Source organism: Cladosporium halotolerans, assembly GCF_011745625.1.
Source record: "Cladosporium halotolerans strain TM138-S3 chromosome Unknown Sca31, whole genome shotgun sequence".
NCBI lineage: Eukaryota > Fungi > Ascomycota > Dothideomycetes > Cladosporiales > Cladosporiaceae > Cladosporium > Cladosporium halotolerans.
Window position 1 is genome coordinate 277066 of NW_027191482.1, and position 25451 is coordinate 302516.

Below are 25451 nucleotides of genomic sequence, written 5' to 3' on the forward strand. Positions count from 1 at the left end.
CGTCAGATGTGTCATGAAGATGGACCATCATTGCGTGTGGACAGGTAGGCGTTCTTTTCCCCTAAACACGTTCTTTCTATCACGGTAGGTAACACCTTTCAGCAAATTGCATCTCCCACATTACGCTTCCTCATTTCATTCGATTTCTCTCTTACGCCGTCGCCGCGATGTGCTATCTTGAGTACTTGCTTTACCTGCGTTGCGCGGTGCTCTGGCAAAACCGAAGCCTCCCTAGCGTAAGATGACCCACCCATTGTAAACTCCTCCACGCTCACCCGCGGCATAGTATCTGGGACCTAGTGCCTTGCAGCTATCACATCTTTTTGTGCTTGTTGTCGTCAACTCACTCGTCCTGTTCGCTTTGACATTACTGCTTGGTCGATCAATCTGGGGCCTGTCACTCAATGTCACCACCATCGAAGGCTGGGAGATCGAACGCCACCACGCGCTGCTACGTCGTGCTCGTGTCCTAGGTGGTCACCTGGATGGCCCAGATGGAACCAAAATGCGCATCGAGCATCAAGAGTTCCCGTGGGACATCGGCATCTGGTCGAACTTCTGCCAAGCGATGGGCACGTGGAATGTGTTCGCTTGGTTCTGGCCCTTCGCGAGCAGCCCATCCATCAACAGTGGCTTAGTATATGAACACAACGAGATTGACGGTAGGCTCGCAGTCGTTCAAGCGTTCAATGGCGTGATACTAATGTCATCCTCAGACCCCAGCAAGCCATGGCCACCACCAGACCCAGACCGAGTCTTCCGAGCACCCCGCGAGCCTCTTTCGGGCGACGGCTTTACGCAATCAATGGACATCGATTCTTTCCGTGAGCGACAGCAAGCTGACATACAGCGACGTCAAAATGGCGAGTATGCAGTGCGGAGAAGGCCGTTCCACGAGCGCTACGGACATTTGGCCAAGTCCGACGAAAATGACGATTACTACAACAACGACGAAGACGCCATCACATCGGAAAGCGAGGCGGACGAAGAGATACAGCCGCCGGAAGCCGCCAAGCACGGAGTCGCTGGCGACGAGGGAGAAGAAGCGTGAGTATTGTTGGTCTATGCATTGCGAGCCGCATACTAATTGACTTCCAGATGGCGCAACAAAGAGGGCGAGCGTCTCGCTGATTTCGGCCTCGACGAAGATGCCGAATTCTACGACGAAGAGAACGATTTGCCTTTGGCGGAAATAATGCGTCGGCGTAAGGCTGAGCTATGAGGTGCTGTTTCGTGGTTGCTTACATAGCCGAGTGCGGAGAAGCTCAAGTCCGGTACCGGACGACGTGATCATCAACGACCTGATCAAGATATATGTTCGGTTGTTTCTCGCACTTGACATATACTGTACTATATCAGGTATCAATCCCACTGCATAATCTGAAAAGCTCAAGAATCAGCTGGCCAACAGACAGAAGTTCAGGAAGCAAACACACCTCCAAGCTCGCACATCACCTTTCATCAATCATCAACCTACCAATACTCCCTCTGCAAACATGTCCTCGAACACAAAAGACCACTGGTCCGCCGAAAAATACTCCGCAGCCGCCAACTTCGTCCCACAACTCACAACCAAAGTCCTGCAACACCTCTGCCCCCAACCCGGCGAATCCATCCTGGACATCGGCTGCGGCGACGGCCAATTGACCACCAAACTCGCCTCCTCAGTCAGCCCCACCGGCCGTGTCCTCGGCCTCGACGCCTCAGCCTCCTTCATCGCCAGCGCCCGCGCCGCAAACACCCACCCGCACTGCGCCTACGAGCTCCAAGACTGCACCGCGCTCGACGCCAACGCCTCCGCCGCCTCCGCGCAGTGGGACAAAGCCTTCAGCAACGCCGCGATGCACTGGATCCTGCGCGAGCCCGCGACGCGCGCGGGCTTCTTCGCCGCCGTGCACGGCTTGCTCAAGCCGGGCGGGAAGTTCGTCTTCGAGATGGGCGGCAAGGGCAACGTCGCGGAGTTCCACGCGGCGTTCGTCGGCGCGCTGACGACGCATGGCGGGCTGGAGATCGCGCGGGCGCGCGCGGCGAGCCCGTGGTTCTTCCCGAGTACGGATTGGATGGCGATGGCGTTGGGCGAGGCAGGGTTTGATGTCGAGGTTTGTGAGAGCGAGTATCGGCCAACGAAGCTGACGGAGGAGAAGGAGGATGGGAGTGGGGGGGTTGAGGGGTGGGTGAGGTTGATGGGGGCGAAGTTTTTGGAGGCTGTTGAGGGTGAGGAGAGGAGGGAGAAGGTTGTGAGAGCGGTGTGCGAGTGGGTGGAGGATGCTGTGCAGAGGGAGGAGGATGGGTCGAAGTGGATTGGGTATGTGAGGTGTCGAGCTGTGGCCACGAAGCGATGATATGTCCTGGGTCTCATGAACAACCTCCTTATAACCTACTCCCGCAGAACAATATCCCAGCATCCTATTGCCCACCCCGGCCTGTTAGGTACCATACTTTCAGAGATTCGCGTAGGAATGCGAGAATCTGCCTTATGTGCTGGCTTTTGAAAACCAAGCCATTTAAGTAAGTGAAGAGCAATCTCACACCGCTGATTGTTGTTGTCGTGACTTGCTTTCATAAGTGAAATGGTGCGCGGTGTGAATGAACGTTCCAATAATCAGGCCTTCAAGCAGTTGGCGTCGTGCGCGAGACCCTTCGCAACCGCGCGCGCACGGACGCAGCTTGTAAACACTTCGCTCTCGAAACTTGACTTTCTTTACCACCCATGTACTGATCAACCAAAACGACTGAGCTCGACTACGCCTGGTGTTCTCTAACTGGATCGCTTGCACACGTAGCTTGGCCATCGCCGCATTCCTAGGCGACCATCACCAACATCATGAACGGCTATCCAAACTTTGGCCGCGGCGGCATGCAAGTCCATGCTGTGCCCGAAAACGAACGCTACATTGACGCCACTGGAAAACGGCTACCATGGGCATACGAGCGCGCAGATGGCGCCGACATCACTGCGCGCCGCGAACCTGTTGAGAAAGGACCCTTCGGCCGCTCCATGCGCCGACGAGGAACAAGCCGGAGCAGGTCGAAGACGGCTGAGCCCAGGAAGGAGGAGGACAGGATCAAGATTGAGAACATGGCAGCGGAGGATGCAGTGTTCAACAAGCTCAGGACAGAGACACGGGAGAAGGATTCGGGGAAGGGCGCTCTTCAGACTATCGATCCTAACTCGGTTGCTGGCGCCGCAAAGAACGAAGTGAAAGAGCCTACTGAGATCCTGATCTATGGGTTCGGAGATGAACTGCAGTGGGCTGCGATCGAGTTCTACGAGAACGTGTCGAACGGCGTCATCTTGGAAGACTACGAGAGGCAGCCGCCTGGATACCGACAGGACCTCTCTCGCTCGAGCCTGAGGGTAGCTGCGCAGCGCACCTTGTCCAAAGCATCACTGAGAAGAAAGAACACGTTTCACGGAGGCAACCACTGGATCAAGGTAACCTTCGACTCCCCAGAAGGAGCAGATCTCGCATGCTCTCGGTCACCGCATCTCATCCGCGGGCATCTCGTCTACGCAGAGCCCTACAGAGGAACCGGGCCGAGCAAAGACGAACCGATCTTCGCCAGCAGCGGCGGCGCTCAAATCACCTCCGATGCCCTCCCCAAGACCTTCGCCACAAATCTGCCCAACGATTCGCCCACAAGCTCGGAAACCATATCTTCAGCCACCGTAGGCGGCGCACCGAAAGCATCCCAGCCTCCACCACGAATGGGCTCCTTCAGCAACCAAACACAAGACGCGCCTCCACGAGAGGCCTCCAGCACCGCTCTCGAGCGGCAACGCAGCGACTCAAGCGCACAGCTCCAGCTCCGCCCCGCGCGCATCCAAGGCGCCACGCGCGCCGTCCTCCTGCCCGCCGAGCAAGCCCTGCTGCCCAAACGCCCGTCCCAAAGCTGGGCGACGTGGATAGCAGGCAGCGAAATCTTCGGGTCGACGTTGCCGCGCCGCGAGGACGGCAGCTTCGACTACGAGCGCGCCAACGTCTACTGGCGGCTGATCTACCTGTTGGACTGCATTACCGGCTGGGATATGTGCGGTCTTAAGGCGGATGAGTAGAAGGAGCCTCCAGGGGCTGATGGCGTTACGCTTTGATGCTATGGGTTTTGACACTGAAAATATATTTTTTAGCGAGGCGTTAGCAGGGTTTTGAATGTAGTGTACACTGTATTGTAAACGGAAATTGTGAACCATGTCTTTCCGTCGACTTCCCATCTCTTATGTGATGTTCGAGCAAAAGCTAGCCCCTTACGCACTCCACGAGCTATTCAGAACCGTATCTTCACTCGGGGAAACATGCACAAAATGATCGCAGCGGACTCCAAGATCAGCGACGGAAGCATAATCATGAAATTTTAATTGTTTTGTATTCCATCTACAGGCACTCAGCTAGTCCAGCTGGTCTATCGCCCGATCGACGTTTACCATATTTTCCTTCCAATCGCCCAAACCCCAAGCATCGACCACTCATCGAATCATTAAATTCACAACTTCATCTGTTCGAAGCGCTCGATGCTCTGCTCGAACACCTTCTGCTCGCTCAGCAGGTCCTGCAACTTCCTCTCCTCCGTGGCCTTGATGTCGGCACCGACCTTGTCGCCTAGGGTGCCAATGAGCTTCTCCTGCTCCCTGACGGCGCCGGCAGTCTTCTGCAGCTTGGGCTTGACCTTCATGATCTCGCGGCCGGCGTCGACGGAGCCCTGGATCTCGAGGAAGACGGCGACGGCGGAGGAGACCGGGTACGCGGCGGCGGGAGCGGGCAGCGGCTCGTTGGTCTTGAGGACGGTGAGCTCGGACAGATACTTGCCGGAGAGGACCTTGATGGAGGCGGCCTCCTTTGAGGCGGTAGCGTGGGCGTCGTCGGTGAGCGGCTGGACGAAAGCCTTGGCGCTGTCCTTGACACCGTACTCTTGGAGCAGAGAGCGAACACCCTTGGAGCAGCCAAGGATGAGCTCGTACGCAGCTTCGCTGACCGGGTCGTCGAGCTTCGCATCATACTGCGGGTAAGCGGCGACGACGATGGAGCGGGTCTCGTCACTGGGACGTCTGGGCAGACGCTGCCAGAGCTCTTCTGTCAGGAAAGGCATGAAGGGGTGGATCATGGTGAGAGCGCTCTCAAGAGCGGTGTAGAGAGTGTCAAGAGCAGAAGCACGCTCCTCAGGCGTACCGTCCCTGATGATGGACTTGGAGTTCTCAATGTAGACGTCACAGAGCTCGTACAGCCAGTAGTTGTGGATGGCCTGGGTGCTGCGAGAGAACTCGCGCTTTCCGAGGGCATCATTGATCTCCTTCGCGCAAGAGTTCATCTTGTGGAGGATCCAGCGCTCGGGCAAGCTCTCCTTGCCAGTCGCGCCGCCCTGAGCCTTGGGTGTGAAATCCGCAGGCAGGTTGCCAAGCACGAACTTGGTCGCCTGGTAGATCTTGTTGCAAAAGTTACGGTAGCTGCGCATGACCTTGACGTCGAAGGCGATGTCACCGCCACCGGTAGTGTAGTTGACGAGGGAGAAGCGGAGAGCGTCGGCACCGCACTCGTCAATGCCATCAGCGAAGGCAGCCTTCTGCCACTTGGTGGCACGCTCAATCTCCTTGGGAGCCAGGTTACCAAGCTTGAGCTTGTCATTCAGGGCCTGCAGGGAAATGCCCTCCATGATGTCAACCGGGTCAATAACGTTGCCCAACGACTTGGACATCTTGCGACCCTCTGAGTCACGGACGAGAGAGTGGCAGTAGACTTCTGAGAAGGGAACTTGGCCAGTCATCTTGATACCGAACATGATCATCCTGGCGACCCAGAAGAACAGAATGTCCCAGCCAGTCTCGAGGACGGATGTCGGGTAGAGCTTCTCGAGGTCGTGAGTCTTGTTGGGCCAACCTAGGGTGGAGAATGGCCAGAGGCCAGACGAGAACCAGGTGTCAAGGCAGTCAGGGTCACGCTCGAGATCGAACTCTTTGCCGGGGAACTTCTTCTGTGCCTTCTCACGGGCCTCTTCTTCGGTCTTACCGCAGACCCAGTAGTCAGCTTCAGTATCGTACGCGGGTCCGTCCTTCAGCTTAACATAGTAAGCAGGGACCTGGTGGCCCCACCAGAGCTGTCTAGAGAGGCACCAGTCGTCGATGCTCTCCATCCAGCGGTAGTAAGTGCTCTCAGCAGACGCAGGCTTGAGCTTGATGCTGCCGTTCTTGACGGCATCAATCGCAGGCTCAGCAAGCGGCTTCATGTGCATCCACCATTGGGGCTTCATGACCGGCTCAATGACGTCCTTGGACTTGCTGCAGAGCGGGATGACCATTTTGTTGTTGTCCTTGCCGACGTACAGACCCTTCTTCTCAAGCTCAGTGATGATAGAGTAACGCACGTCGAAACGCTTGTGACCCTCGAAGGGACCAGCGTTTGAGTTCATGGTGCCATCGTCGTTGAGGATGTTGATGAACTCGAGGTTGTTGTCCTTGCCACGCTTGAAATCGTTGAAATCATGAGCCGGAGTGATCTTGACGGCACCAGTACCGAAATCCCTCTCGACAGACTCGTCCCCGAAGATGGGAATAAGGCGGTCGACAAAAGGATGCTTGACAAATTTGCCAATCAGGTGCTTATAACGGTCGTCCTGAGGGTGCACAGCAACACCAGTGTCACCAAGCATTGTCTCCGGACGCGTGGTCGCGACTTCGATGGTCTCGTTGGTGCCATCGATCGGGTACTTGAAGTTCCAAATGCTACCGAACTCAATCTTCTTGTCATATCCAGGCACATCAATCTTCGTCGAGCCCTCGAGCTCCTTCTGATCAACCTCAAGGTTAGAAAGAGCAGTGTTGAGCTTCGTGCACCAGTTGACAAGGCGGTTTGCGCGGTAGATCAAGCCCTCATCGTGCATCTGAACGAAGATGTGGCGGACAGCAGCGGACAAGTTCTCGTCCATGGTGAACGCCTCCCTCGTCCAGTCCAAAGAACCGCCGAGTCTCCGCAACACGGTGTTGATCTTGCTGTGGTACTCATCCTTCCACTCCCAGACAGTCTCGACAAACTTCTCTCTTCCGAGATCGTGTCTGGTCAATCCATTTCGCCTGTTGTAGAGCATGTTCTCGACAACGCTTTGTGTCGAGATACCAGCATGGTCGCATCCCGGGAGATACAGCACAGTCTTGCCCTTCATCCTTTCCCACCTGATCATCACATCCTGTAGCGAAGTGGCAAGGGCGTGTCCAATGTGCAATGCGCCAGTAACATTAGGGGGAGGAATCGAGATGACGAAGGAGCCGGCCGGCTTGACCTCGCCGTCCTTGGTGTACTGGGGCTGGTGGAATCCTTCCTTCTCCCACCAATCGTACCAGGCGCTCTCAACAACGGAGGGGATGTAAGCCTTGTGGTACTCGTCGTCCAAAGGCTTCAGGATCTTCTTCTCGCCCTTGGGGGTCTCCTCCTTGTAAGGCGCAAGCTTCTCCTGCTCCTTCTTCTCCTTCTGCTTCTTGGGACCAGCTTGCGCTTGCATGGCGTTCTTCTTCGCCTGCTTCTCCGCAAACTTGGCCGCCTTCTCGGCCTTCTGGCGCTCCTTTGCTAATTCGCGCTCAGTCTTCTGCTTCTTCTCGCCCTGCTGATCGCCGCCATCCTGGCCCGGCGCATTCTGACCCTGGGGATCGCTGTTGGCAGCGTCAACGACGGCAGCCTTGGTGTCCTGAGAGGCAGGCGGGGGTTGTCCAGTGACCGGTCCGGTCTTCTCGCCAGGGATGTTGTGCGAAGCGGCGTTCAACGCCATCTTGGAAAATGCCCGTCTAGCGGGGTGAGCGAAAGAAAGGAGAGGACGCCGGAGCAGCGCTCGGGAAAGTATGGTGGCAGCGTGCACGGTGGCTGCTGTGTTCGGGTGTAGTATTTATCGAATTTTTGGGTACATCCGCTCAGAGATATCTCGTGCCTGTGGAGGAATTATTGCCGGTGAATCATTGGAAATCCGTGAGTCAGTTAACCTGAGAAGTTAGGCAGAGATCCGTGCCGTATCGATAGAGGACCCTGACTCGACTTTCCGTCTCCAGCGAGCGCATGGGTCGCCTGGAAACGCGTCCTCTCCAGGGCTGGGCTATAGCAGCTGCCTGCGACGCTGAAACGCCAGCTATTCCACACCTTGATTGCAGCGGATGCGCTTCGACGACGACTACATCGCTTAGTTCAAGGAGGGCGCCTCACTGCCAACATGGTCGACATCGACAACTCAGCCCCAGGCTCGCTCAATTGGCGACTGAGCGCGCATCCTATCACCCTCGTGACTTTCCTTGGATTCCGTGCAGGTATGCGACGCATTGCTAGAATCTCCAAAAGACGCACCAGATGCTAACACCTTCTCCCAGCTAGTCTGCTAGTCTACCTTCTCGGTCTCCTCTTCACAACGAACTTCGTCCTCATCTTCATCGTCACCATCCTCCTTCTCGCAGCCGATTTCTACTACCTCAAGAACATTGCCGGTCGCCGACTTGTAGGGTTAAGATGGTGGAATGAGGTGAACCCATCCACGGGTGACTCGCACTGGGTCTTCGAAAGCGCACCACAGCCCAACGAGCCGGGTGGAAAGCTTGTAAGCGCGACCGACAAACGGTTCTTTTGGCTTGCGCTGTATGCGCAGCCTGCGCTTTGGGTTGCTCTGGCGATTGTCGCGATCGTCAAGTTCGAATTCATCTGGTTGACGCTGGTCGGTGAGTTGCAATCCTATATCACGGCTAGCGAGGGGTTCAAGCTAATTCAAATGCAGTCATTGCCTTGGTCCTCACTATTACCAACACGCTGGCTTTCTCGAGATGTGACAAGTTTAGCCAAGCAAGTGGTGTCCTCGAGAGAGGCTTCTACTCTGGCTCTTTGGCCAGGAATCTTGGTGGAGCTATGGTTTCCCGGATGTTCAACAGGGGCTAGCGGTGTTGATTGTGGCATCTACTCGGCGTACCATCATGTAGCAAATATATTGACACGAATACGGAAGAGATCAGATTTACAAGCCATCTGAGTACACCACACATGTATCATCTTACCAAAGAAGGGGGGACAAGATCACCTTTAAAGCTTCCGTTGGTATAACGGAAGCGAGTTTAACCTCACCTTCATGGGTCGAATGGTTCTCCGCTGTACGACTTTTATCGTGAACCAATTATCAAAGGCAACATCTAGTCCAAAGATGAGTACCAGTTGTTGATCGATTTCACGAGGTAAGATGTGTTCGTAGTATGGGCGGTTCCACGCTTCAAGCGCTAGACAGCGCGGGGCTCCTCATGCCACTTCATCGTCACATCAAGCCATATCCCGACAACTTGATCAATCTTCCAGCCATAATCAATATGCCCACAAACGACAACGATCTCCTCGCCAGACTCAACGCCCTCAAACCTTCGAGCGTCAAACTCGACACCACTCCCAAAGCTTCGCTCGACGTCGAGATCTCCAAGCCGGCTTCGACTTCAGTAGAAGATAGACTCGCAGATCGCCTCAAAAGTCTACGTGCGGGCGGATCGCCCGCCGCAAATGCCCCATCTCCGAAGCTTCAGAGTGGTGATGCAGCAGATGTGTTAGCGTTTCAGATCAAAGACGAAGTGTCCACAGATCCGCTGGCAGATTGGCAGCAAGATGGCAACGAGCAGTCGGTCGATGACTTACTGGCTGAGCTGGAAATGAACGAGCAGGTGAAGCTGAATCCGGATGATCCAGACGATGTCGCTGCGCTGCTGAAAGAGGCGAAAAGCGCTTTGCCGCCACCTGAGGAGCAGTTTGAGGGTGGCAACGACGGGGAAGCTGTTCACGACGGCAGTGAGCAGCGACGAGACGATACAGACGCCCACGAAGACAAGACAGAAGACCAACAGGATCAAAATGAAGCAGATGATTACGTGCAACGAGTCCTCGCCGAGCTAGACATCGAGCGAAAATACGGCGCAGCAGAGGAAGATGAGAACGCCCAAGACCAAAGCCACGCATCTCCGAAGGAGACGAAAGCAACAAGCTCCGGTCTCGACCTCCTCGCAACCCCCAGCAAACCCCCTGAAGCCAATGAACCGCCATCGTACGAGGACTCTGAACTCGAATCGCGATTCTCCAAGCTCGAGCTGAAATTGCCCTCCACGCCCACTTCGGCGCCCACATCTGCGAAAGCGAAGCAGAAAGCCGCCGACGCGTTGGCGAAATCCAAAGCGAAACCCAAAGCCCCAACTTTCATGGATGAGGAGATTGACTCCTGGTGCTGTATCTGCAATGAGGATGGCGAAGTGCGGTGTTTGGGCTGTGAGGAAGACATCTATTGCCAAGCTTGCTGGCGGGAAGGGCATGGTTCCGGTCCTGGACAAGAGCAAGGTCACCGTGCGGTGCAGTTTGTAAGAAAGGGGGGAGGGATGGCAGCGGCCTAATGTGTTATCGGCAGATTGTTTCTGTACCTAGCCCGTTCTCGATGGAGGGTGCTTAAACGGTCTTCTCTGCGATTCAATGCTTTCAAGACTTCATGTCCGACTTCAAGAACAGGTGTATCTGCTATAATGCCTATCTTACAGCTCGAATCGACCTCGCAATTAAGCCTTCCCTTGACGGTACCATTCGATGTTGTGAACTCCCAAACGCCGTCGCTCTTGACATCTGCCCGGTCTATAAACCGGCACTCATGCTCGCCTTTCGACGCCTACTTCTGTCCCAAAACGCCGGCGATCTGCAAGCAGAGATCGAGAATAGTCAGATGCTCGTCACTGCCGTCCACCAGCCGCTTGTCTGTTTCTGAAAAGCACAGGACAATCCGACTCTTCTGCCAATCACCGATGGACTCGTCGCGAATGACGATTTGATCATACAGCTGCGTGGTGAGAGTCGATGCGCTCCAGCCCTCCGCCACCAGGTCTTCGACAGCTTTTGATACACGGCCGTATACAGTCCCCTTCGAACTCGGCTGCATAGCTGTGATCAGACCTTCAATGGTGGGCGTGGGGATGACTCCGGCAATCTCCTCGACGCTCTGGATCGTGATAGCAACATCTGAGCCATTGCTAGCACCGTCGACATCCATGGCGTCTTCGTCTTCGTCGTCTTCCACAGTTTTTCGTTTCCTCTTCTTGTCACCGCCGTCAGACTTGCCCTGGACAGCTCCCACCAACCTCGCCGCTGACTGCAAGAACGTGATCGCCTTTCTCAGATCACCCTCACTGCATCTCAACAACGTATTCACAACGCCATCCTCCAACTTCACATCCTCCAGCTTCGCAATCTCCTCCAATCTCTTCCCGGCATTCCCTTCATCCAAACTCTTGAACCTGAATTTGCTACACCTACTCGCAAGCGGGTCGATGATCCTCGTCACATAGTTGCACACCAAGCAAAACCGCGTGATTTTCGAGTACGTCTCCATCGTCCTGCGCAGCGCGCTCTGCGCGTCCTGCGTCATACTGTCCGCCTCGTCTAGCACGATAATCTTGTACGGCGGGCAGGGATACTTCTTCCGATACTCTTCGCCCGCGGGGCCGGAGGGCGGGTTGGAGAGCTGCATGCGCGCGAAGTCCTTGACTTTTTCGCGGACGATGGAGATGCCGCGCTCGTCGGAGGCGTTCAGCTCGAGCACGCGCGTCTTGATGAGTTCGGGGCCGTAGAGCTGCTTGGCGAGCGCGAGGACGGTGGAGGTTTTGCCTGTGCCTGGAGGACCGTAGAAGAGCATGTGCGGGAGGTTGGCGGATTGGAGAGTGCGGCGGAGGACGGTGACTGTGTGGTCTTGGGCTGTGACATCGTCGAGGGACTTGGGTCGGCTGTGAGAGCTGTTAACATCGCATCGGCTGTGCACATTCTGTGGTAGCTTTACTATTTCTCAACCCATGGCTGTAGTCTGTTGTTCTCTGGCTGTGCAGGTGTTTTGGACGAGGTTGCGGCTGCCGCAGCTTCCTTCTGACGGGCTCTGATGTCGAAGAAGTTTGCCATGGTGGTGTATGTGTCAGATGGTTGGAAGGCGAGTCTTCAATGACAACCAACAGTCGCTGTCGCCCCCACGAAGTTTGGAGATCCTAGACGCGTCTCCGACGACGCGAAGCACTTCCACCCACATTCGGAAGCTGGTCCCGACGTCACCGAGCGGCCGTCTCGCTTCTCGCTTCTCAGGCAGCTGGCTGGGCAAACCCCGACGTTGGACGGGGCAGCACGCGAGTCGATCGTCTCAACCCAAAGACCATGAGCGAGAGCACCCTTCCCTGGTCGAACACTTGAATCGCACATGTCCAGATTACGATGCGAATGCCGCCAGTCCGTTCCTCCTACAAGACATGAATGATGAGCCTGCTTCATCCGCCGCAGCCTCCTCGTCGCGAGTCGCCAACGAGCTACCAACGGACGACACCTTCCAAAATGGAGCGCCCACAGCAGCCCAGATCGAGGAGCGCAGGAAGAGGAACCGGGAGATGTTCAATAAGAAACGAGGGCAGCTGTTGGATGACCTCTTGTACAATTTGGACATACTCGTCTACGCCCAGCTGAGCGCAATATACTACATGGAGTGAGTCGCACGACATCTGCTCTGGTTAAATGACCAAGCAACTAACGCTCTTTCGAAGCTGTTCATTCCTCCGATTCATGATACGAGCACTCATCCAGTTTGTGCTCCTAACCCCGAAGCCTCCAACATTCGTACAGCCGCCCGACCAACAGCCCTTCGTCAGCGCTGTGCTCGTTATGAACGCCATATGTATCATACTACATCTCTGGCTTAATCCGGCAACAGGCACCGAGGGGACGAGAGGATACCTGCATGGAGGCATGGCTATGGATTTCATTGGGCAAAAAGGGCCCGCCAGCCGGTTCACGCTGGTTTTGTTCGACTTGCTGGTCATGACTTTGCAGATGGTCCACGTCACTGCGCACGTCACTCGTAAGAGACTCAAAGACGGTGTTCCGGCCGCCGGCGCACAGGATCAAGGGCAGCCAGCGCCTGCTGCGCCTTCCAGGGGCCAAGATCTCGACAACGAAGAGCGCGGTGTGCGCCACTCAGACGAACTGCAGCAACGAGACGACATCGAGATGCAGACTCTCAATCCGTCCGGGAGTTCTGCGACACGCGATGAAGACGACGATGACGACGAAAGCAACGAACGCCGGTCCCTCCTAGCATCTACACCGCCGCAGTCCGACATCCACATTTTCGATGCCTTCCACAGTGGGCAGATTGTACTTGCGGACTTGAACGTGTTGAGGTCAGCGAAGGAGTTGTTTTGGGCGTATCAAAAGTCGACGGCGGAGCAGCGAGAAGCGCGCAGATCGAGTTATCGCGCGCAACTCACGAGCCGACTGATGGATTTTGGCATAGCTAGGCTTAATCGATGATGTTCATGGTCAGATCTCCTCACAACTGACATTTGTCTTCCAATTTCCAAGCGACTTGTAGGCATGTAAGTCTGTCAATCTTGTGGTGGCAAAATGCGTCACTGCTACGAAATCCCCATGCGATCATTGTCGCTCAGTGATGCAAATCTGAAAAGACACGGCGAAGGACGCGTCTCAAGCGAAAGGTCGTGATACATTCACGTAGTCTAGCTCTATCTCTATCATCAAGATCATAAATCCAACATAGCTCCCTTACACCAGGTAGCGGAAGCCCTTGGTCATCTGCCTCTTCTCGTCCGCAGGATCGACAGCCTCCTGGGCGTCCATCGAAGCCTCCTGCAGCTCGAGGTCCTTGTTGAGCTTGTTGAGCATGAGCTTGAAGCCGAAGCAGCCAAGAATCGTAACGCCGAACATGGCAGTGACGACGCCGTAGCTGTTACGGTAGTCATGGGCTTCCATGTCCCAGACGTAGGAGCCGGCGATGTTACCGAGCTGACTGAAGGCGTTGATGAGCGCGATAGCGACGGCACGCTTGGCGGGTGGGCGAGGGAAGGAAGAGGAGATCCAGGAGTAGAAGACGATGAAGCTGCGGATGCGTGTTAGTTGAATATTCTGAAGAAAATGATTTGGTTAGAAACATACCCAGCGTAGGAGCCTGCCTGCAGGAACAGAGCAACGTAACGAGCAGCAGTGTTGGAAGTGGACATGCTGATGATGAAGCCGACCAGACCCATGCAGACCGGACCAACGATGTGCCAGAACTTCTCTTGGTATCTGTCGGAGCTAAGGGCCACGCAGAGGGAGAAGAGGCAGGAGAACACCCAGGGCGGCGCGCTCATGAGAAGGGTGGTAACGTAGCCGAATCCGAGAGTCTCAGTCAGAGATGGCTGGTATGCGTTAGCGGATCTCCTATCATCAGTCCGGGCATGTTAACTTACGAAGTAGGCGTTGAAGGAAAGACCGACAACGTAGGTCGCAAAAACAATGCACATGACGTAAACTTTCGCGTCCTTGAGCGCCATCCAGAGACCTCCGTATGTACCCAGATCTTCGGGATCAACGTCTGCCAAACCGACATCCTCAGTCATACGCAGCTGAGCAACTTCCAGCTCATCCTTTGTGAAACCGTAGGTGTTGCTGGGGAGGTCAGGAAGAATGAAGGCTGCGGAAATCGCAAAAACCATGGTCGCAGCACCCTCGACTGGAACGCGCATGTCAGTACAGTCAATGTGCGCAATGGGCTAGGTTCGCAAACTTACTCCAGAAAAGCCATCTCCAAGCGGCGTGACCAAGCGTACCTTCCATGTTGGACAGCACTGGATTGTATCAGCTCAGATGTTCTGTCATATTTGAGCTCTTGCTTCGACTTACCGCCGGCTCCGACAAGCGAAGAAAATGCATTAGAAATGAGGTTGCCACAGAAGAGCAACGCATTTCTTGTGGTAAGCTCCTTTCGGGTGTACCACTTCGAGAGGATCATCAGGGCACCAGGAAGGAAAGCAGCTTCGACGAAACCGAGGAAGAATCGAATAGCCACCATTCCCGAGAAGTTCTGTGTGACGCCAGAGAGAGTAGAGATCATTCCCCAAAGGAGCATGACAGCGGAGATGTATTTTGAAGGGCGGGAAATTTTGTTGATGAAGATGTTTGACGGGACTTGCATCAGAATGTAGCCGACGTAAAGAATACTCAGGCATGTTTGATATTGTCCGGGTTTTCCCTCGAGGCCAAGATCTCTCTCAAGGCCCTTGAGCCTGGCAGCACCAATGTTGTTGCGGTCCAAATAGTTCATGATATAAATCACGATGAATAACGAACAGCGAGCATCGAGTTTGCGCTTCATTTTCTTCTCGACACGAGCTCGGTACTCCGGATCCCATGATGCCGCGGCAGCTCCAGGGTACGTTGCAGGCATGGTGCCCTGCTCCATGGTGTCGATGGCCGACTTTTCGTCGTGTGTAGCGGGCGGATCCGCTTTCGTGTCGTTGGACATTGTCGTGAGCTCAAGTGACACCGAGTACAGTGTCAAAATGAGAACAAAACGGTGAGGGAGGGCCTGAAGAGAAAGAACAGAGCATCTCCAAGTCGGGCTCACCTCACTTATAAGATTTCACCCTCATGTCTCTCATGTCCACAAAAATTGGGTCCGGGGCCTCAGATCGGCATCTCCATATGCGGGCTAGTGGTCGAGAGTCTCCTTGTACCATGCCACGTCCACGAGAACCCCGTTGCCGAACGAGTCAATGCACGTCGGGCCGGGGACTGAATTCGCAGAATGTGTGGGCGGTCATGTGGAGAACGAAATCCGACCGCATATCACAACGGGGCCACATGGGGTTTGGGCCGTTTGGCGGAGAACAAGACTGCGGGTGAAAGACGGGTCAGATGCTTAGCGTCGGTCTCTGCATGCGCACAGACTTGGTTGACTGTCAACCTGTGAGGGCATAATCGGAGTTAGAACGGCTGACTTCCGCTCGTAGTGCACTGTGAGGTGAAGGGCTTCGCGTAATTGCGGGCAGATTTTTTATCCTGCCTGTCATGGTTAACTGGACTGCCGAGGCGAAATCCGCTCTCTTCACGTCCGTCCATTCTTCCGCAGGTCGAGAGACCAACAGCGCCCGTCATACGTCCTCGTCCGAAACCCTGAGGAAACAGCATGTGACATGGAGAAGGCCCGATTCGTCTCGGAATACCGGCTTCTAATGATCTATATTAACCATGGTTGCAAGAGTTGACGTGGTTCTTTGCTCGACTCGACTGTCGTTTGTACACCGCTGTTATAGAACATGTGAAGTAAGCTCGTCTATCGCAGCAGCTGAATACGGCTCGCAGATCATGCTGATGGCATGCTGGTTTGCGTGTTGCGTAGATGGAGTGGCTCTCACAGAGAGCGATCAAGCCTGCTATGCTACCTTCACCAACAATAGAATGACCTTAAATCGTTCTTTGAGACGACGCATACTTACAAACAAGATGTCATCGACCAATCCTAGCTCATGCGTATCCCAAGCTTAGAGGCGCAATGCTTGGACAAAGTCTTTTGCAGCGCATGGCTGGGCGACGCGAGGAACGACGCGGCTTTCCCGTCCCCGCCTCGCCTCCGCAGATCGTGAATCCGCCCATGAACTTCGCGATTGCGACCACCATTAATAGCACCACGGCCACGTTCTCGTTGAATACCCTTCGAGGGTAATGCGTGGTGTGCAATCGATCAGACGATAGCATCAGCACACAATGAGCCAGGATGGTGAGCTGCGTAAGTGCTACACCTCTCTCAATTATCGCAGCAAGCTCACCCCTTCCAGCGCCAGCCTGGTCCAGTATACCGCTGCATGCCCTCCATGCCGAGATAGTCCGCCGTCAAGAGGCCGGCGAGCGCCCTCCTTGCGGGTCCGGCGCCTCGAAACACAGCTATAACACGCCATTGCACGTCTTCGCCCTCTTCCTCATCCTCGTCCTGAGTACCGCCGCCTGCTCCTTTCCCGTCATCGTCCGACGGTTCCCGAACCTCCCGGTGCCCAACTATGCACTCTTCCTCTCACGACATTTCGGTACCGGCGTGTTGATCGCGACTGCTTTCGTGCATCTCTTGCCGACCGCATACACAAGTTTGACGGACCCATGCCTTCCTCCGTTCTGGACAGATGTCTACCCCGCCATGCCTGGGTTCATCGCCATGGTGAGTGTGCTGGTAGTTGTGGCCATTGAGATGTTCTTTGCGCTCAAGGGTGCATCACACTCGCACGCGGTGGATTTGACCGGGCTCAGAGAAGAAGGAGGGGGACACATCAAGCGACCTGGTCATGCGCGGTCCGAAAGCTTTCGACCGTTCAGACAAGTACCACTGGGGCAAGGTATGGATGCGGAGCAAGATGGAGTACCCTTGACGGAACAACGCCGACCCTATGTGGATGAGCCGGCAACACCGGGGAGCGTTCTGGACAAGCCTCTCCCACCTGAACCACCTCGTGGCTCGGACGACGAAGATTCAGACTTGGACCTTGACGAGCTAGATCCGCAGGCGGACTCTGATACTCGACCTTTGAACGGTATGGGTCAGCGTAAGCGCAGTGAATCCGATGGCTCCGATGGTTACCTTCACCCAAATCGCCAAAATGCACACCACAATTACACACCGCCCTCCGAGTTCGACACGCCATCCGGCTCCCCTACTGACCCCAACGAGAAACGTCTCATCCTCCAATGCCTGCTTTTAGAAGCCGGCATCCTCTTCCACAGCGTCTTCATCGGCCTCGCCTTGTCAGTATCCACAGGTCCAGCCTTCATCGTCCTCCTCATAGCGATCTCCTTCCACCAGACATTCGAGGGTTTGGCCCTTGGCTCTCGTATCGCCGGCGTCTCCTCCTTCTCCACGACGTCTCCAAAGCCTTGGCTCATGAGCTTGATGTACGGCATTACGACACCCATAGGACAGGCAATTGGCCTCGGCGTACACGGACTTTACGACCCTGCCAGCCAGGTTGGCCTGCTGACAGTCGGAATTGTCAACGCAGTCAGCAGCGGTCTTCTCCTGTACGCGGGACTGGTGCAATTGCTCGCAGAGGATTTCTTGAGCGACGCCAGCTACGCGGAATTGCAGGGCAAGCGTAGACTGCAGGCTTGCGGCGCTGTCGTGGCGGGCAGCATGTTGATGGCGTTTGTAGGAGCTTTTGCATGATTTCATAATCTGTAATTTCACAATCTGGGATAGATGAAGAAATGTCTTTGTACAAGTATTCGGGGAGCATTTGACGGATTATGAGTACCTGATCCCCAATCACCTGTATAGAAGACAACGTGATACGAGACCATCCAATTGCATCTTCGTATGTCGACACCTGCTCGATATTCTTACCCCTAAGCTCTCATATTTCAAGACATCGCGAGATGGAATTCGCCTTTCTCAATTGGCACGCAGGCGTTCGCACACGTTGCTGAATCAAAACCATTCGCAGCGGCTCCCCTGAGCCCAATGTATATTTCATTTTCTGGGAGCTCCGGGTGCTCCTCAAGGTCCCTCAATCAAGCGCCAGCGCTAAACCGTTCAAAAAGCCCCATCTATACCCCCGGTTCCCAAGCTCCTTAATCTCTCAAACCCCCTCAGGCCGGCCTCCTCCTGACAAACTCCCCCAAATCCTCCCTCGTCGCAACGCCCAGCACAAACCGCCTCGCCGGATCCGTCACGACCGCGAAGTCCTGCTTCTCGCCGCCGTCTGTCGCGCGGCCCTCGAAAAACGCCTCCAGCTCCTCCAGCGGCGTCTCCATCGTGATCAGCGCGTACCGCCTCCCCTTGCGCCGGAACTTGACCATCGCGGCCTCGACGCTGTCGGACTCGGCGATCGCGCCCGACGCCAGCTGCGCTTTGATCGCGGGCGTCGAGATGTAGCCCAGCAGGGCTTTGGAGCCGGGGTCCACGACGGTCAGGTGCGTGTAGTCGCGCTCGAAGGCGGAGAAGAGCGCTTGGCCGAGCGGGGTGCGGGGGTGCGTGGAGAGGGCGGGGCCCGGGTCGAGGTCTTCGACTACGGCCTGGGAAGGGGGGTTAGGATTCTGGGTGTTTGTGGGTGGAGGGGAGCAGAGGAGGTGGGACGCACGCCGCGGTATTTGGAGGACCAGTTTTGGGTTGGGTTGCCGACCTCTGAGGGGGCGGGGGTGTTGTCTTTGGGAGGCGGGGTGGGCATGGTTTTGGTTGTGTGTGGGTATGCAGAGGTGGTTCGGAGGATGTTGTCCTCTGAGAGAGTAGGAGCCGATTTAACGCTTGTGAGGTCTGTCACATGTGAAGCAATGTCCCAAAGCAGAAGTTGTGAGTGAAAACGCGGGCCAATCACGCTGAGGTGGGGCGAAGCTTGAGCTCGACGTCACAGGCGGATTGCGGCCATCCTTCGCTCCGGTTATCTCGGCGATACGCCTGTAGGCGAGAGCTGACTCCTCACAGCTGCAGTCCTTCACCTCCCTTCTTCAACATTGCAGAGCATTGTGAGGTTCATTCAACTTGGTACGTCGTCCAGCAGGACACCTCTCGGGTCCTTCCAGCTTGGTCCCTCGACCGTCCCTCGAGACCCACCCCCAGCTTCCCGCCCGTAGATCAGCTCCACAGCGTCCAAACGCTAACCGCCGCTAAGTGAACCACAGCATCGAGGCCAGAATGCCGTCTCTCTTCCCATCCGCGGCAGACTTGAGTGCCGTCTTCGGCAATGCGACTCCGGCGAGCGCTGAAAAGAGGAGCCCGTCCGTCCAGGATCGCTTCCAGGTTTGGAGCGTGACTGAGGATGCAGAGCGCAAAGCGAGCGAACTGGGCCGCAGCGCCGCTAAGGAATATGAGAAAGCTTCACACTTGGCGCAGGCGAAGGCGGGCAACATTGAGCTGTATAGTGGGAAATACTGTAAGTCCAGGAGCGTCCTGCGATGACTGATTTTGAGCTGCGAGCTCATCACTAACACCTGATCTTAGACGCGGTATGTCTTAGTGCTCCATTGACCCTGCATTGGTCCCTGCAGGACGATCAACACTTTCGGTCACTCTCTCTGGCAAAAATAGCTCGAGAATATCCCCATTGTTACACCGGAAACACATAGAGACAAAGGCACGTCCATATCACACACAAACCCAGACTTATCAACCCAACACAGGCATGCACCTTCGGCGGCCTCCTCGCTTGCGGCCTAACACACTGGGCCGTAACGCCCCTCGACCTCGTCAAATGCCGGCGCCAAGTCGACAGCAAGCTCTACAAAGGCAACATGGACGGGTGGCGCAAGATCATCGCGGCCGACGGGTACCGCGGGATCTACACGGGCGGGTCGCCGACCTTCTTCGGCTACAGCATCCAGGGCTCGCTGAAGTACGGCTGCTACGAGTTCTTCAAGAAGTACTACAGCGACCTGGCGGGCCCGGAGAGCGCGGCGAAGAACAAGACGTGGATCTACCTCGCGGGCTCCGCGAGCGCGGAGTTCTTCGCGGACATCGGGCTGTGCCCGCTCGAGGCCGTCAAGGTGCGCATGCAGACGACCATGCCGCCGTTCGCGAAGGGCACCTTCGACGGCATCTCCAAGATCGTCGGCGCGGAGGGCGTCGCTGGGTGAGCAATCGGAACCCCTCCCAACCAAAACCCCTTCAACTAACACCCACCTCCCCCACACACAGCCTCTACAAAGGCATCTACCCCCTCTGGGGCCGGCAAATCCCCTACACGATGATGAAGTTCGCGTCCTTCGAGACGATCGTCGAAGCCATGTACGCGGCGCTGCCGGGCCAGAAAGCCGACTACGGCAAAGGCGCGCAGACGGGCGTGGCCTTCAGCGCGGGCTACCTGGCGGGCATCCTGTGCGCGATCGTGTCGCACCCGGCGGACGTCATGGTGTCGAAGCTGAACTCGAGCCGCAAGCCTGGCGAGGGCTCCGGCGCGGCGGTGAGCAGGATTTACGGCGAGATTGGGTTCGGGGGCTTGTGGAATGGGCTGCCTGTTAGGTGAGTTTTGCTTTCCTTCCTTTTTTCCTTCTTTTCTTCGTTCGGCGTCGACGCGGGAGGCGTGCCAATGTCGTCCTGACTTTTAGCGGAGTGGTTGGGCTGACTGCGACGGGGAAACAGGATCGTCATGATCGGCACGCTGACGGGCTTGCAATGGATGATCTACGACTCGTTCAAGATCTTCATGGGCTTGCCGACGACGGGCGGCGGCGCGCCGCCGGCTGAGGAGAAGAAGGCGAAGGCTTGAGGGAGGTCAGGTGGGTAAGGCGGCCAGCCGCGTGGTGTCGATGACGAGCTGCCTTTGCTGTTCTTGTTGTTGTTCAAAGAGCTTCGAGACGACGAACGGACTCCGTGTCTTTCCTTTCCTTTCGCGAATCCAAACCACACAGAGAGTCAAGAATGGGCCAAAGACAAATACGTATCTCGTGGAGGAGTTAGTGAGAGAGAGAAAGATGTTCAGACGCAAGCCTCGAACAGAGGCCTGCCATTGCGTGTTTGATTTCGAATAACAGAACTTCGCTTTAATTCCCCCCTCCCCCTGCAATCAAATGGAAACCAAAACCAAGTTAACGCCCTCGCTTGAAAAAAAAATTCAAAAAGGCCATTTCGCTTGGGAAAACAAAAAAAGCAATCCCACCGACTTATTATGTTGGTTGTTGTACTGCCCACTTTCACCACGGCCGTGCCCTCTCCCTCGCTCTTCTTATTGTAGGAAGTAAGAGAATGTAAGCCCGGGGCCGGCGGAGATATCCTCGCCCGGACGCGCTGTATCGCTTTGGCAAAAAAGGATTGTATGGGTGGTTTTTTTACAATCCGTTCCGTCGACGGAAAGTTGTAGTAGAGAGGGAGAAGTGCGTGTTGTTGGAAAAAGATTATACGAGAAGAAGACGAAAAGGGCCGGCGGTCAGACAAGCGTGCTCGCTCCTCAGAGCACCAGGGCAAAGCCGCCGAAGAAAGCGCCCGCGAGCGCCACGAGGCCGAACGCGTGGCCGGCCTCGAGAGCGGCCGCGCGACCGACGCCCGCGCCCTCGGCCGCCGCGCTCTCCTGGGCCTCGCCGCTGCCGCCGGTGGAAGAGGCGCGGCCAAAGCCGGAGTAGACGGTGCCGCCCTGGGCGTCGGTGGTGGCGCCGGCGTCGGAGGAGCCGGTCTGCGAGGCCGAGGCGGAGGCGCTCATGGTGCTGCTGATGGTGGAGGAGTTGGGCTTGATGGGGTCCTGGGCGCCGCAGGGGTGGTCCTGGCGGCAGGCGGCGGAGCAGGCGTTGTCGGTGCCGCAGGCGGTCACGCACTGGTTGCCCCACTCCTGGCAGATGAAGAAGGGGAGGGTCTGCGTGTACTGGGTGACGTTGGGACGGAGGCCGTCGGCGCACACGCAGTTGTAGGACAGGCTGTCGGCGTCGCAGGTGTTGGCGGAGGTGGTGGGGGTCTCGGAGGGGGGTTGCAGGCAGATGAGCTGATGGGAGTGTCAGTGGGGTACTGATGTGACGAGGCAAGATGTGAGGCGAGGGGCTTACAGGGCACTGAGTGAGTTGCTGCTGGCACCAGTATTCTCTGTTGGAGGAGCTGACGGAGTCGGGCGAGATCTGGTATTGCTCTTGGGCGGAGGCGAGCGAGATGAGGGCGCCAGAGGCGAGGGCGGAGATGGTAAAGGTCTTCATGGCGGGTGGAGGATGTGGGTTGCTTGCTGCGTGAGGGATGCTGGAATGTGAGGATATATTATAAGAGTGGCAACTGCGGTTTGCTATTAGCTTTTGATCCGAGGCAGGGCGAGGTGTGGAGCCAACGTTGGATTCCAATGGAACGGTGGCTCGACACGGCAGGAGCAATGCTTACCTTTTGGCGAGCAAGGACGGCGATCAGCAGCAGGTGATGGAAGCGAATGTGGTGGTGAAGGGGAGAGGAAGCAGGACAGCAGCAAGAAATAGCGGCGGTATCACGAGTAATAGTAGCTAGTGAGAGCTCGGGCGGCTCTGGCGGGTAACTAGAGCGATGAGACACGGACCATCACGACCGCTGTATTGGGTAGATGGTGGTGTCGAGATAAGTGAACTTACTCAGGGCACGCACATGCCACGGGCCCTCCCTGGCCGGCCGGGCGACTGTGACTGCCAACGGCTGGCGTTTGCCACCGCGGGCTCGCGTGCAGCAGCAGCTGACCATGTGAATACGCGGCTCGCAGGTGATGCCGCCGTCTAGATGCGCGGCGGGGCGTGGGCGGCGGAGGGCAGGCGGAGGGCAGGCTTGGGGTGGTATTGGTATGCGGGCGATGTTGCCATAGCTCCCGGCACCGCGAGTATTTCGAGCGGCCGGCAGCCGCTAAGCAGCTCCAGATCGCGCTAAGGCTGCAGGCTGCAGAACAGACCGGCAGACCCTCGTGCGCGCAGGCGAACGCCCGTCGAACGCCCCCCAGCGCCCCCCGGCTTTCTGCTGAGACACGCCCGAACAAGCCGAGACGCCGTCCGGGGGCGCGCCTGAGGTGCACTACTGACTGCCTCAGGTGCACTGACTGCCTGCTGTTTTTGCGCATCCTGCTATCGCCCTGCTAACCCTCTTCGTTGTCATCACTATCGTCCTATTATTCTCACACTGCCGTTGCCACCGCCCGCGCACTCCTGCACGCAGCATCTCCCCGCCCGCCGCTGCCCTCAGCCGCCGTCTCATGCATCTGCACGCCCTGACCCCGGTCTGCTGAGAAGCCCCTCACCAAGCCTATGGGGGAGCCGCCGCCACTCCAGCAGCAATGCTCCGCTCCACCGCCCAACGGCCCGGAGCAGCACCAGCGGCCTGACACCGAGTCTCCAGCCCCCCGCGAGCAGCCTCACATGCAGCCAGATGCGCACGCCCTTGCCGCCGACGGCGCAGGTCGCCAGCCAGACGCCCCCGTCTTCTGGAGTACGCGTCATGCTCGCTCGTCCTCGTACCATTCCGTCAACCACACTGGTCCGGGCCCCATCCAGCTCGAGGATCATTCTGAGGATCAGCATGAGCAGAGCCAGGGTTGCTGGGCCCGCTCCGTGACCGTCGACGATTACACCGTCGTGTCTGGTGCCTCGGGCATCGGTGCTTACGTCGTGTGGCATTGTACCGTGAGGACATTGAAGGGTGGCGACATGAACATTCGGAAAAGGTACGTGCGTGGGATTTAATTACCCGAATTATTGTTGCAATATCCATCCATCAGTCAATCAAAGGGACTGTCGATCACGTTCGATATCCCCTTCCTCACAGAGACCCTCGCCTACGCCTCGTCGGATGTACATTGATACCAATAACCCCACCATCAGATACTCCGAATTCGACCGCCTCCGCGACAACCTCCTCAAATCCTTCCCCCACGCCGAAGGCAGCATCCCGCCCCTGCCTCGCAAAAGCCTCGTCTCCCGCTTCAGACCCAAATTCCTCGAGCACCGCAAGAACGGCCTGAACCACTTCATTAGGTAAGTTAAATCCCCGATCCAATCGACCCCCTCCCGGCGCTCTCTGAGACTCGTCGTACCACCACCCTGATGTTGCTAACGTGCGGTTCCTGTCTCACCTCAGCTGCATCCTCCTCAACCCGGAATTCGCGGCCTCGCCTGTTCTGAAAGACTTTGTCTTTGCTTAATGGTGGTATACCTATGACTGCACGTGGCGGAGATGTAATGTATATACGAATTGTTAATTGTCCCTCGGTAATCGACTCGACTGCTTGGACTTTGGAGGTCGAACTCTGGTCTGGATGTGGCTGGAATTTTTGACGAGTATATGATGCTGTTTATTGCATTGGTTGATCGGTTCTGGTCTTCTGGATCTTACCGTTGACCAATCGGAGAATCATTGGTATCCTCGTCGTCGCCGCATCGATGCGAACCCTGGGTCCGCGTGTACACGACAGATGGTATCGGCGATTTATCTTGAACCCAAGTCATTGAGGGCGAAAGAGTCTCTGCGATGGCCCAGAGAGAGGGAAAATAATTGATGGCACATGGGAAACGGCCTGGCTGTGAATATGCAAGCACACGAACTCAACGATTGGGAAGACTGACAACCGAGCTCGAGTAATAATCGCACTGTAGATGCGTGGCTTTCCTCCTCCCACTTCTTTGCCGAAATTTTGCGGTTCAGAATCTTGTGTCTGGTCCCTCTGCTGTCATCACCTCTGCTTCGAGCTTGATGCATCATCAGCTAAATAAAACCGCAAGTTGCGTGTTCCCTCGAGTGATTCGTGCTCGTATGTTTTTCGCAGAGTCCCGCCTCAAGCCCATCAATTGTAGGCCTCGACGATAGAACCCTCTTTCAAAGCATGCTTGCCGGGCAATGCATTCACATCATCGTTCTTCCTCCACCTTCTCCTTCCCTCCCTTCTCTCTCGCACCCTTCTCTCTAGCCCCAAGCGCCCTCTTCATCATCCCACAGAAACTCTCCCAAAGCGTAAAATCCGTCCCTCGCAACCACCTCAAATCTACCCGACCCTCAGAGCAAACAATCTTAACGGCCAGCGCGACCTTCTCCTCACCTCCATCCTCAACCCCCACACCACCCTCTTTCGCACCACCCTCCCCATCCACCCCCTCCCTCATCTCCCCAAACTTCCTCTTCCTCCTCGCCGCCCGACTCCAAACATTCCCCCCCGCAACCATCAACCCCTCCCCCCTCTCCCCATCCCACTCCCACCTCACCCCCAACCCCCCCATAACCCCATCAAC

At 56.3% G+C, this 25451-nt stretch overlaps 14 protein-coding genes across 14 annotated transcripts in view; 9 read left to right on the forward strand and 5 right to left on the reverse strand.

The window, feature by feature from the left end:
- Nucleotides 1-1332, forward strand: part of pfa4 (Palmitoyltransferase) — a 1792-nt gene extending 460 nt beyond the window's left edge. The window contains exons 2-6 of the mRNA XM_069375807.1: nt 7-44; nt 103-236; nt 287-662; nt 717-1047; nt 1099-1332. Of these exons, the coding sequence (XP_069226936.1) occupies nt 7-44; nt 103-236; nt 287-662; nt 717-1047; nt 1099-1222 (1003 nt within the window). The 3' untranslated portion in view covers nt 1223-1332. The remainder of the gene's footprint in view (nt 1-6; nt 45-102; nt 237-286; nt 663-716; nt 1048-1098) is intronic.
- A 164-nt stretch (nt 1333-1496) lies between these two features.
- Nucleotides 1497-2342, forward strand: WHR41_07203 (uncharacterized protein; the record flags this gene model as incomplete). Its single annotated transcript, XM_069375808.1, has 1 exon — nt 1497-2342. The coding sequence occupies one exon, from the start codon at nt 1497-1499 to the stop codon at nt 2340-2342; it is 846 nt and encodes a 281-aa protein (XP_069226935.1).
- Nucleotides 2343-2824: 482 nt separating this feature from the next.
- On the forward strand, nt 2825-4057 carry WHR41_07204 (uncharacterized protein; the record flags this gene model as incomplete). Its single annotated transcript, XM_069375809.1, has 1 exon — nt 2825-4057. The coding sequence occupies one exon, from the start codon at nt 2825-2827 to the stop codon at nt 4055-4057; it is 1233 nt and encodes a 410-aa protein (XP_069226938.1).
- Nucleotides 4058-4482: 425 nt separating this feature from the next.
- Nucleotides 4483-7749, reverse strand: WHR41_07205 (uncharacterized protein; the record flags this gene model as incomplete). Its single annotated transcript, XM_069375810.1, has 1 exon — nt 4483-7749. The coding sequence occupies one exon, from the start codon at nt 7747-7749 to the stop codon at nt 4483-4485; it is 3267 nt and encodes a 1088-aa protein (XP_069226937.1).
- A 276-nt stretch (nt 7750-8025) lies between these two features.
- TVP23 (Golgi apparatus membrane protein TVP23) lies at nt 8026-8977 on the forward strand. Its single transcript, XM_069375811.1, has 3 exons — nt 8026-8275; nt 8336-8677; nt 8734-8977. The coding sequence occupies exons 1-3, from the start codon at nt 8182-8184 to the stop codon at nt 8889-8891; spliced, it is 594 nt and encodes a 197-aa protein (XP_069226940.1). The 5' UTR covers nt 8026-8181; the 3' UTR covers nt 8892-8977.
- Nucleotides 8978-9310: 333 nt separating this feature from the next.
- On the forward strand, nt 9311-10369 carry WHR41_07207 (uncharacterized protein; the record flags this gene model as incomplete). The annotated part of the gene is made up of 1 exon (XM_069375812.1): nt 9311-10369. One exon carries the CDS (start codon nt 9311-9313, stop codon nt 10367-10369), a length of 1059 nt encoding a protein of 352 aa, XP_069226939.1.
- WHR41_07208 (uncharacterized protein) lies at nt 10260-11966 on the reverse strand. Its single transcript, XM_069375813.1, has 2 exons — nt 11797-11966; nt 10260-11743 (listed from the first exon to the last, which is right to left on the reverse strand). The coding sequence occupies exons 1-2, from the start codon at nt 11910-11912 to the stop codon at nt 10636-10638; spliced, it is 1224 nt and encodes a 407-aa protein (XP_069226932.1). The 5' UTR covers nt 11913-11966; the 3' UTR covers nt 10260-10635.
- A 155-nt stretch (nt 11967-12121) lies between these two features.
- On the forward strand, nt 12122-13318 carry WHR41_07209 (uncharacterized protein). The gene is made up of 2 exons (XM_069375814.1): nt 12122-12480; nt 12539-13318. Exons 1-2 carry the CDS (start codon nt 12251-12253, stop codon nt 13302-13304), a joined length of 996 nt encoding a protein of 331 aa, XP_069226931.1. The 5' UTR covers nt 12122-12250; the 3' UTR covers nt 13305-13318.
- Nucleotides 13319-13476: 158 nt separating this feature from the next.
- WHR41_07210 (uncharacterized protein) lies at nt 13477-15708 on the reverse strand. Its single transcript, XM_069375815.1, has 5 exons — nt 14676-15708; nt 14564-14620; nt 14243-14505; nt 13947-14191; nt 13477-13890 (listed from the first exon to the last, which is right to left on the reverse strand). Exons 1-5 carry the CDS (start codon nt 15295-15297, stop codon nt 13557-13559), a joined length of 1521 nt encoding a protein of 506 aa, XP_069227004.1. The 5' UTR covers nt 15298-15708; the 3' UTR covers nt 13477-13556.
- Nucleotides 15709-16442: 734 nt separating this feature from the next.
- Nucleotides 16443-18067, forward strand: WHR41_07211 (uncharacterized protein). Its single transcript, XM_069375816.1, has 2 exons — nt 16443-16560; nt 16610-18067. Exons 1-2 carry the CDS (start codon nt 16539-16541, stop codon nt 17980-17982), a joined length of 1395 nt encoding a protein of 464 aa, XP_069227005.1. The 5' UTR covers nt 16443-16538; the 3' UTR covers nt 17983-18067.
- On the reverse strand, nt 18024-19034 carry WHR41_07212 (uncharacterized protein). The gene is made up of 2 exons (XM_069375817.1): nt 18896-19034; nt 18024-18830 (listed from the first exon to the last, which is right to left on the reverse strand). Exons 1-2 carry the CDS (start codon nt 18980-18982, stop codon nt 18405-18407), a joined length of 513 nt encoding a protein of 170 aa, XP_069227002.1. The 5' UTR covers nt 18983-19034; the 3' UTR covers nt 18024-18404.
- Nucleotides 19035-19218: 184 nt separating this feature from the next.
- WHR41_07213 (uncharacterized protein) lies at nt 19219-21396 on the forward strand. Its single transcript, XM_069375818.1, has 6 exons — nt 19219-19296; nt 19424-19684; nt 19753-19816; nt 19886-20380; nt 20446-20769; nt 20890-21396. Exons 2-6 carry the CDS (start codon nt 19447-19449, stop codon nt 21014-21016), a joined length of 1248 nt encoding a protein of 415 aa, XP_069227003.1. The 5' UTR covers nt 19219-19296; nt 19424-19446; the 3' UTR covers nt 21017-21396.
- Nucleotides 21397-21694: 298 nt separating this feature from the next.
- Nucleotides 21695-22880, reverse strand: WHR41_07214 (uncharacterized protein; the record flags this gene model as incomplete). The annotated part of the gene is made up of 3 exons (XM_069375819.1): nt 22600-22880; nt 22281-22497; nt 21695-22219 (listed from the first exon to the last, which is right to left on the reverse strand). Exons 2-3 carry the CDS (start codon nt 22422-22424, stop codon nt 21695-21697), a joined length of 669 nt encoding a protein of 222 aa, XP_069227000.1. The 5' UTR covers nt 22425-22497; nt 22600-22880.
- Nucleotides 22881-23259: 379 nt separating this feature from the next.
- WHR41_07215 (uncharacterized protein) lies at nt 23260-24964 on the forward strand. Its single transcript, XM_069375820.1, has 3 exons — nt 23260-23893; nt 24051-24203; nt 24307-24964. The coding sequence occupies exons 1-3, from the start codon at nt 23478-23480 to the stop codon at nt 24368-24370; spliced, it is 633 nt and encodes a 210-aa protein (XP_069227001.1). The 5' UTR covers nt 23260-23477; the 3' UTR covers nt 24371-24964.
- The last annotated feature ends 487 nt before the right edge of the window (nt 24965-25451 follow it).

What these genes read in the sequence shown, in the direction of transcription:
- WHR41_07211 (XM_069375816.1), top strand. Translation starts at nt 16,539, where the DNA reads ATGAGCCAGGATGGTGAGCTGC. An exon ending in GAGCCAGGATGGTGAGCTGC is followed by an intron (nt 16,561 to 16,609) that starts GTAAGTGCTACA and finishes CACCCCTTCCAG; the next exon opens with CGCCAGCCTGGTCCAGTATA.
- TVP23 (XM_069375811.1), top strand. Translation starts at nt 8,182, where the DNA reads ATGGTCGACATCGACAACTCAGCCCCAGGCTCGCTCAATTGGCGACTG. An exon ending in TTTCCTTGGATTCCGTGCAG is followed by an intron (nt 8,276 to 8,335) that starts GTATGCGACGCA and finishes ACCTTCTCCCAG; the next exon opens with CTAGTCTGCTAGTCTACCTT. An exon ending in CATCTGGTTGACGCTGGTCG is followed by an intron (nt 8,678 to 8,733) that starts GTGAGTTGCAAT and finishes ATTCAAATGCAG; the next exon opens with TCATTGCCTTGGTCCTCACT.
- WHR41_07213 (XM_069375818.1), top strand. Translation starts at nt 19,447, where the DNA reads ATGCCGTCTCTCTTCCCATCCGCGGCAGACTTGAGTGCCGTCTTCGGC. An exon ending in GCTGTATAGTGGGAAATACT is followed by an intron (nt 19,685 to 19,752) that starts GTAAGTCCAGGA and finishes ACCTGATCTTAG; the next exon opens with ACGCGGTATGTCTTAGTGCT. An exon ending in CAGGACGATCAACACTTTCG is followed by an intron (nt 19,817 to 19,885) that starts GTCACTCTCTCT and finishes ATAGAGACAAAG; the next exon opens with GCACGTCCATATCACACACA.
- WHR41_07209 (XM_069375814.1), top strand. Translation starts at nt 12,251, where the DNA reads ATGAATGATGAGCCTGCTTCATCCGCCGCAGCCTCCTCGTCGCGAGTC. An exon ending in AGCGCAATATACTACATGGA is followed by an intron (nt 12,481 to 12,538) that starts GTGAGTCGCACG and finishes GCTCTTTCGAAG; the next exon opens with CTGTTCATTCCTCCGATTCA.
- WHR41_07215 (XM_069375820.1), top strand. Translation starts at nt 23,478, where the DNA reads ATGGGGGAGCCGCCGCCACTCCAGCAGCAATGCTCCGCTCCACCGCCC. An exon ending in GACATGAACATTCGGAAAAG is followed by an intron (nt 23,894 to 24,050) that starts GTACGTGCGTGG and finishes CCCCACCATCAG; the next exon opens with ATACTCCGAATTCGACCGCC. An exon ending in GGCCTGAACCACTTCATTAG is followed by an intron (nt 24,204 to 24,306) that starts GTAAGTTAAATC and finishes GTCTCACCTCAG; the next exon opens with CTGCATCCTCCTCAACCCGG.
- WHR41_07210 (XM_069375815.1), bottom strand. Translation starts at nt 15,297, where the DNA reads ATGTCCAACGACACGAAAGCGGATCCGCCCGCTACACACGACGAAAAG. An exon ending in TTGGAGATGGCTTTTCTGGA is followed by an intron (nt 14,506 to 14,563) that starts GTAAGTTTGCGA and finishes TGCGCGTTCCAG; the next exon opens with TCGAGGGTGCTGCGACCATG. An exon ending in TTTCCTTCAACGCCTACTTC is followed by an intron (nt 14,192 to 14,242) that starts GTAAGTTAACAT and finishes AACGCATACCAG; the next exon opens with CCATCTCTGACTGAGACTCT.
- WHR41_07212 (XM_069375817.1), bottom strand. Translation starts at nt 18,982, where the DNA reads ATGCCCACCCCGCCTCCCAAAGACAACACCCCCGCCCCCTCAGAGGTC. An exon ending in GGTCCTCCAAATACCGCGGC is followed by an intron (nt 18,831 to 18,895) that starts GTGCGTCCCACC and finishes CCCCCTTCCCAG; the next exon opens with GCCGTAGTCGAAGACCTCGA.
- WHR41_07208 (XM_069375813.1), bottom strand. Translation starts at nt 11,912, where the DNA reads ATGGCAAACTTCTTCGACATCAGAGCCCGTCAGAAGGAAGCTGCGGCA. An exon ending in CAGCCATGGGTTGAGAAATA is followed by an intron (nt 11,744 to 11,796) that starts GTAAAGCTACCA and finishes CAGCTCTCACAG; the next exon opens with CCGACCCAAGTCCCTCGACG.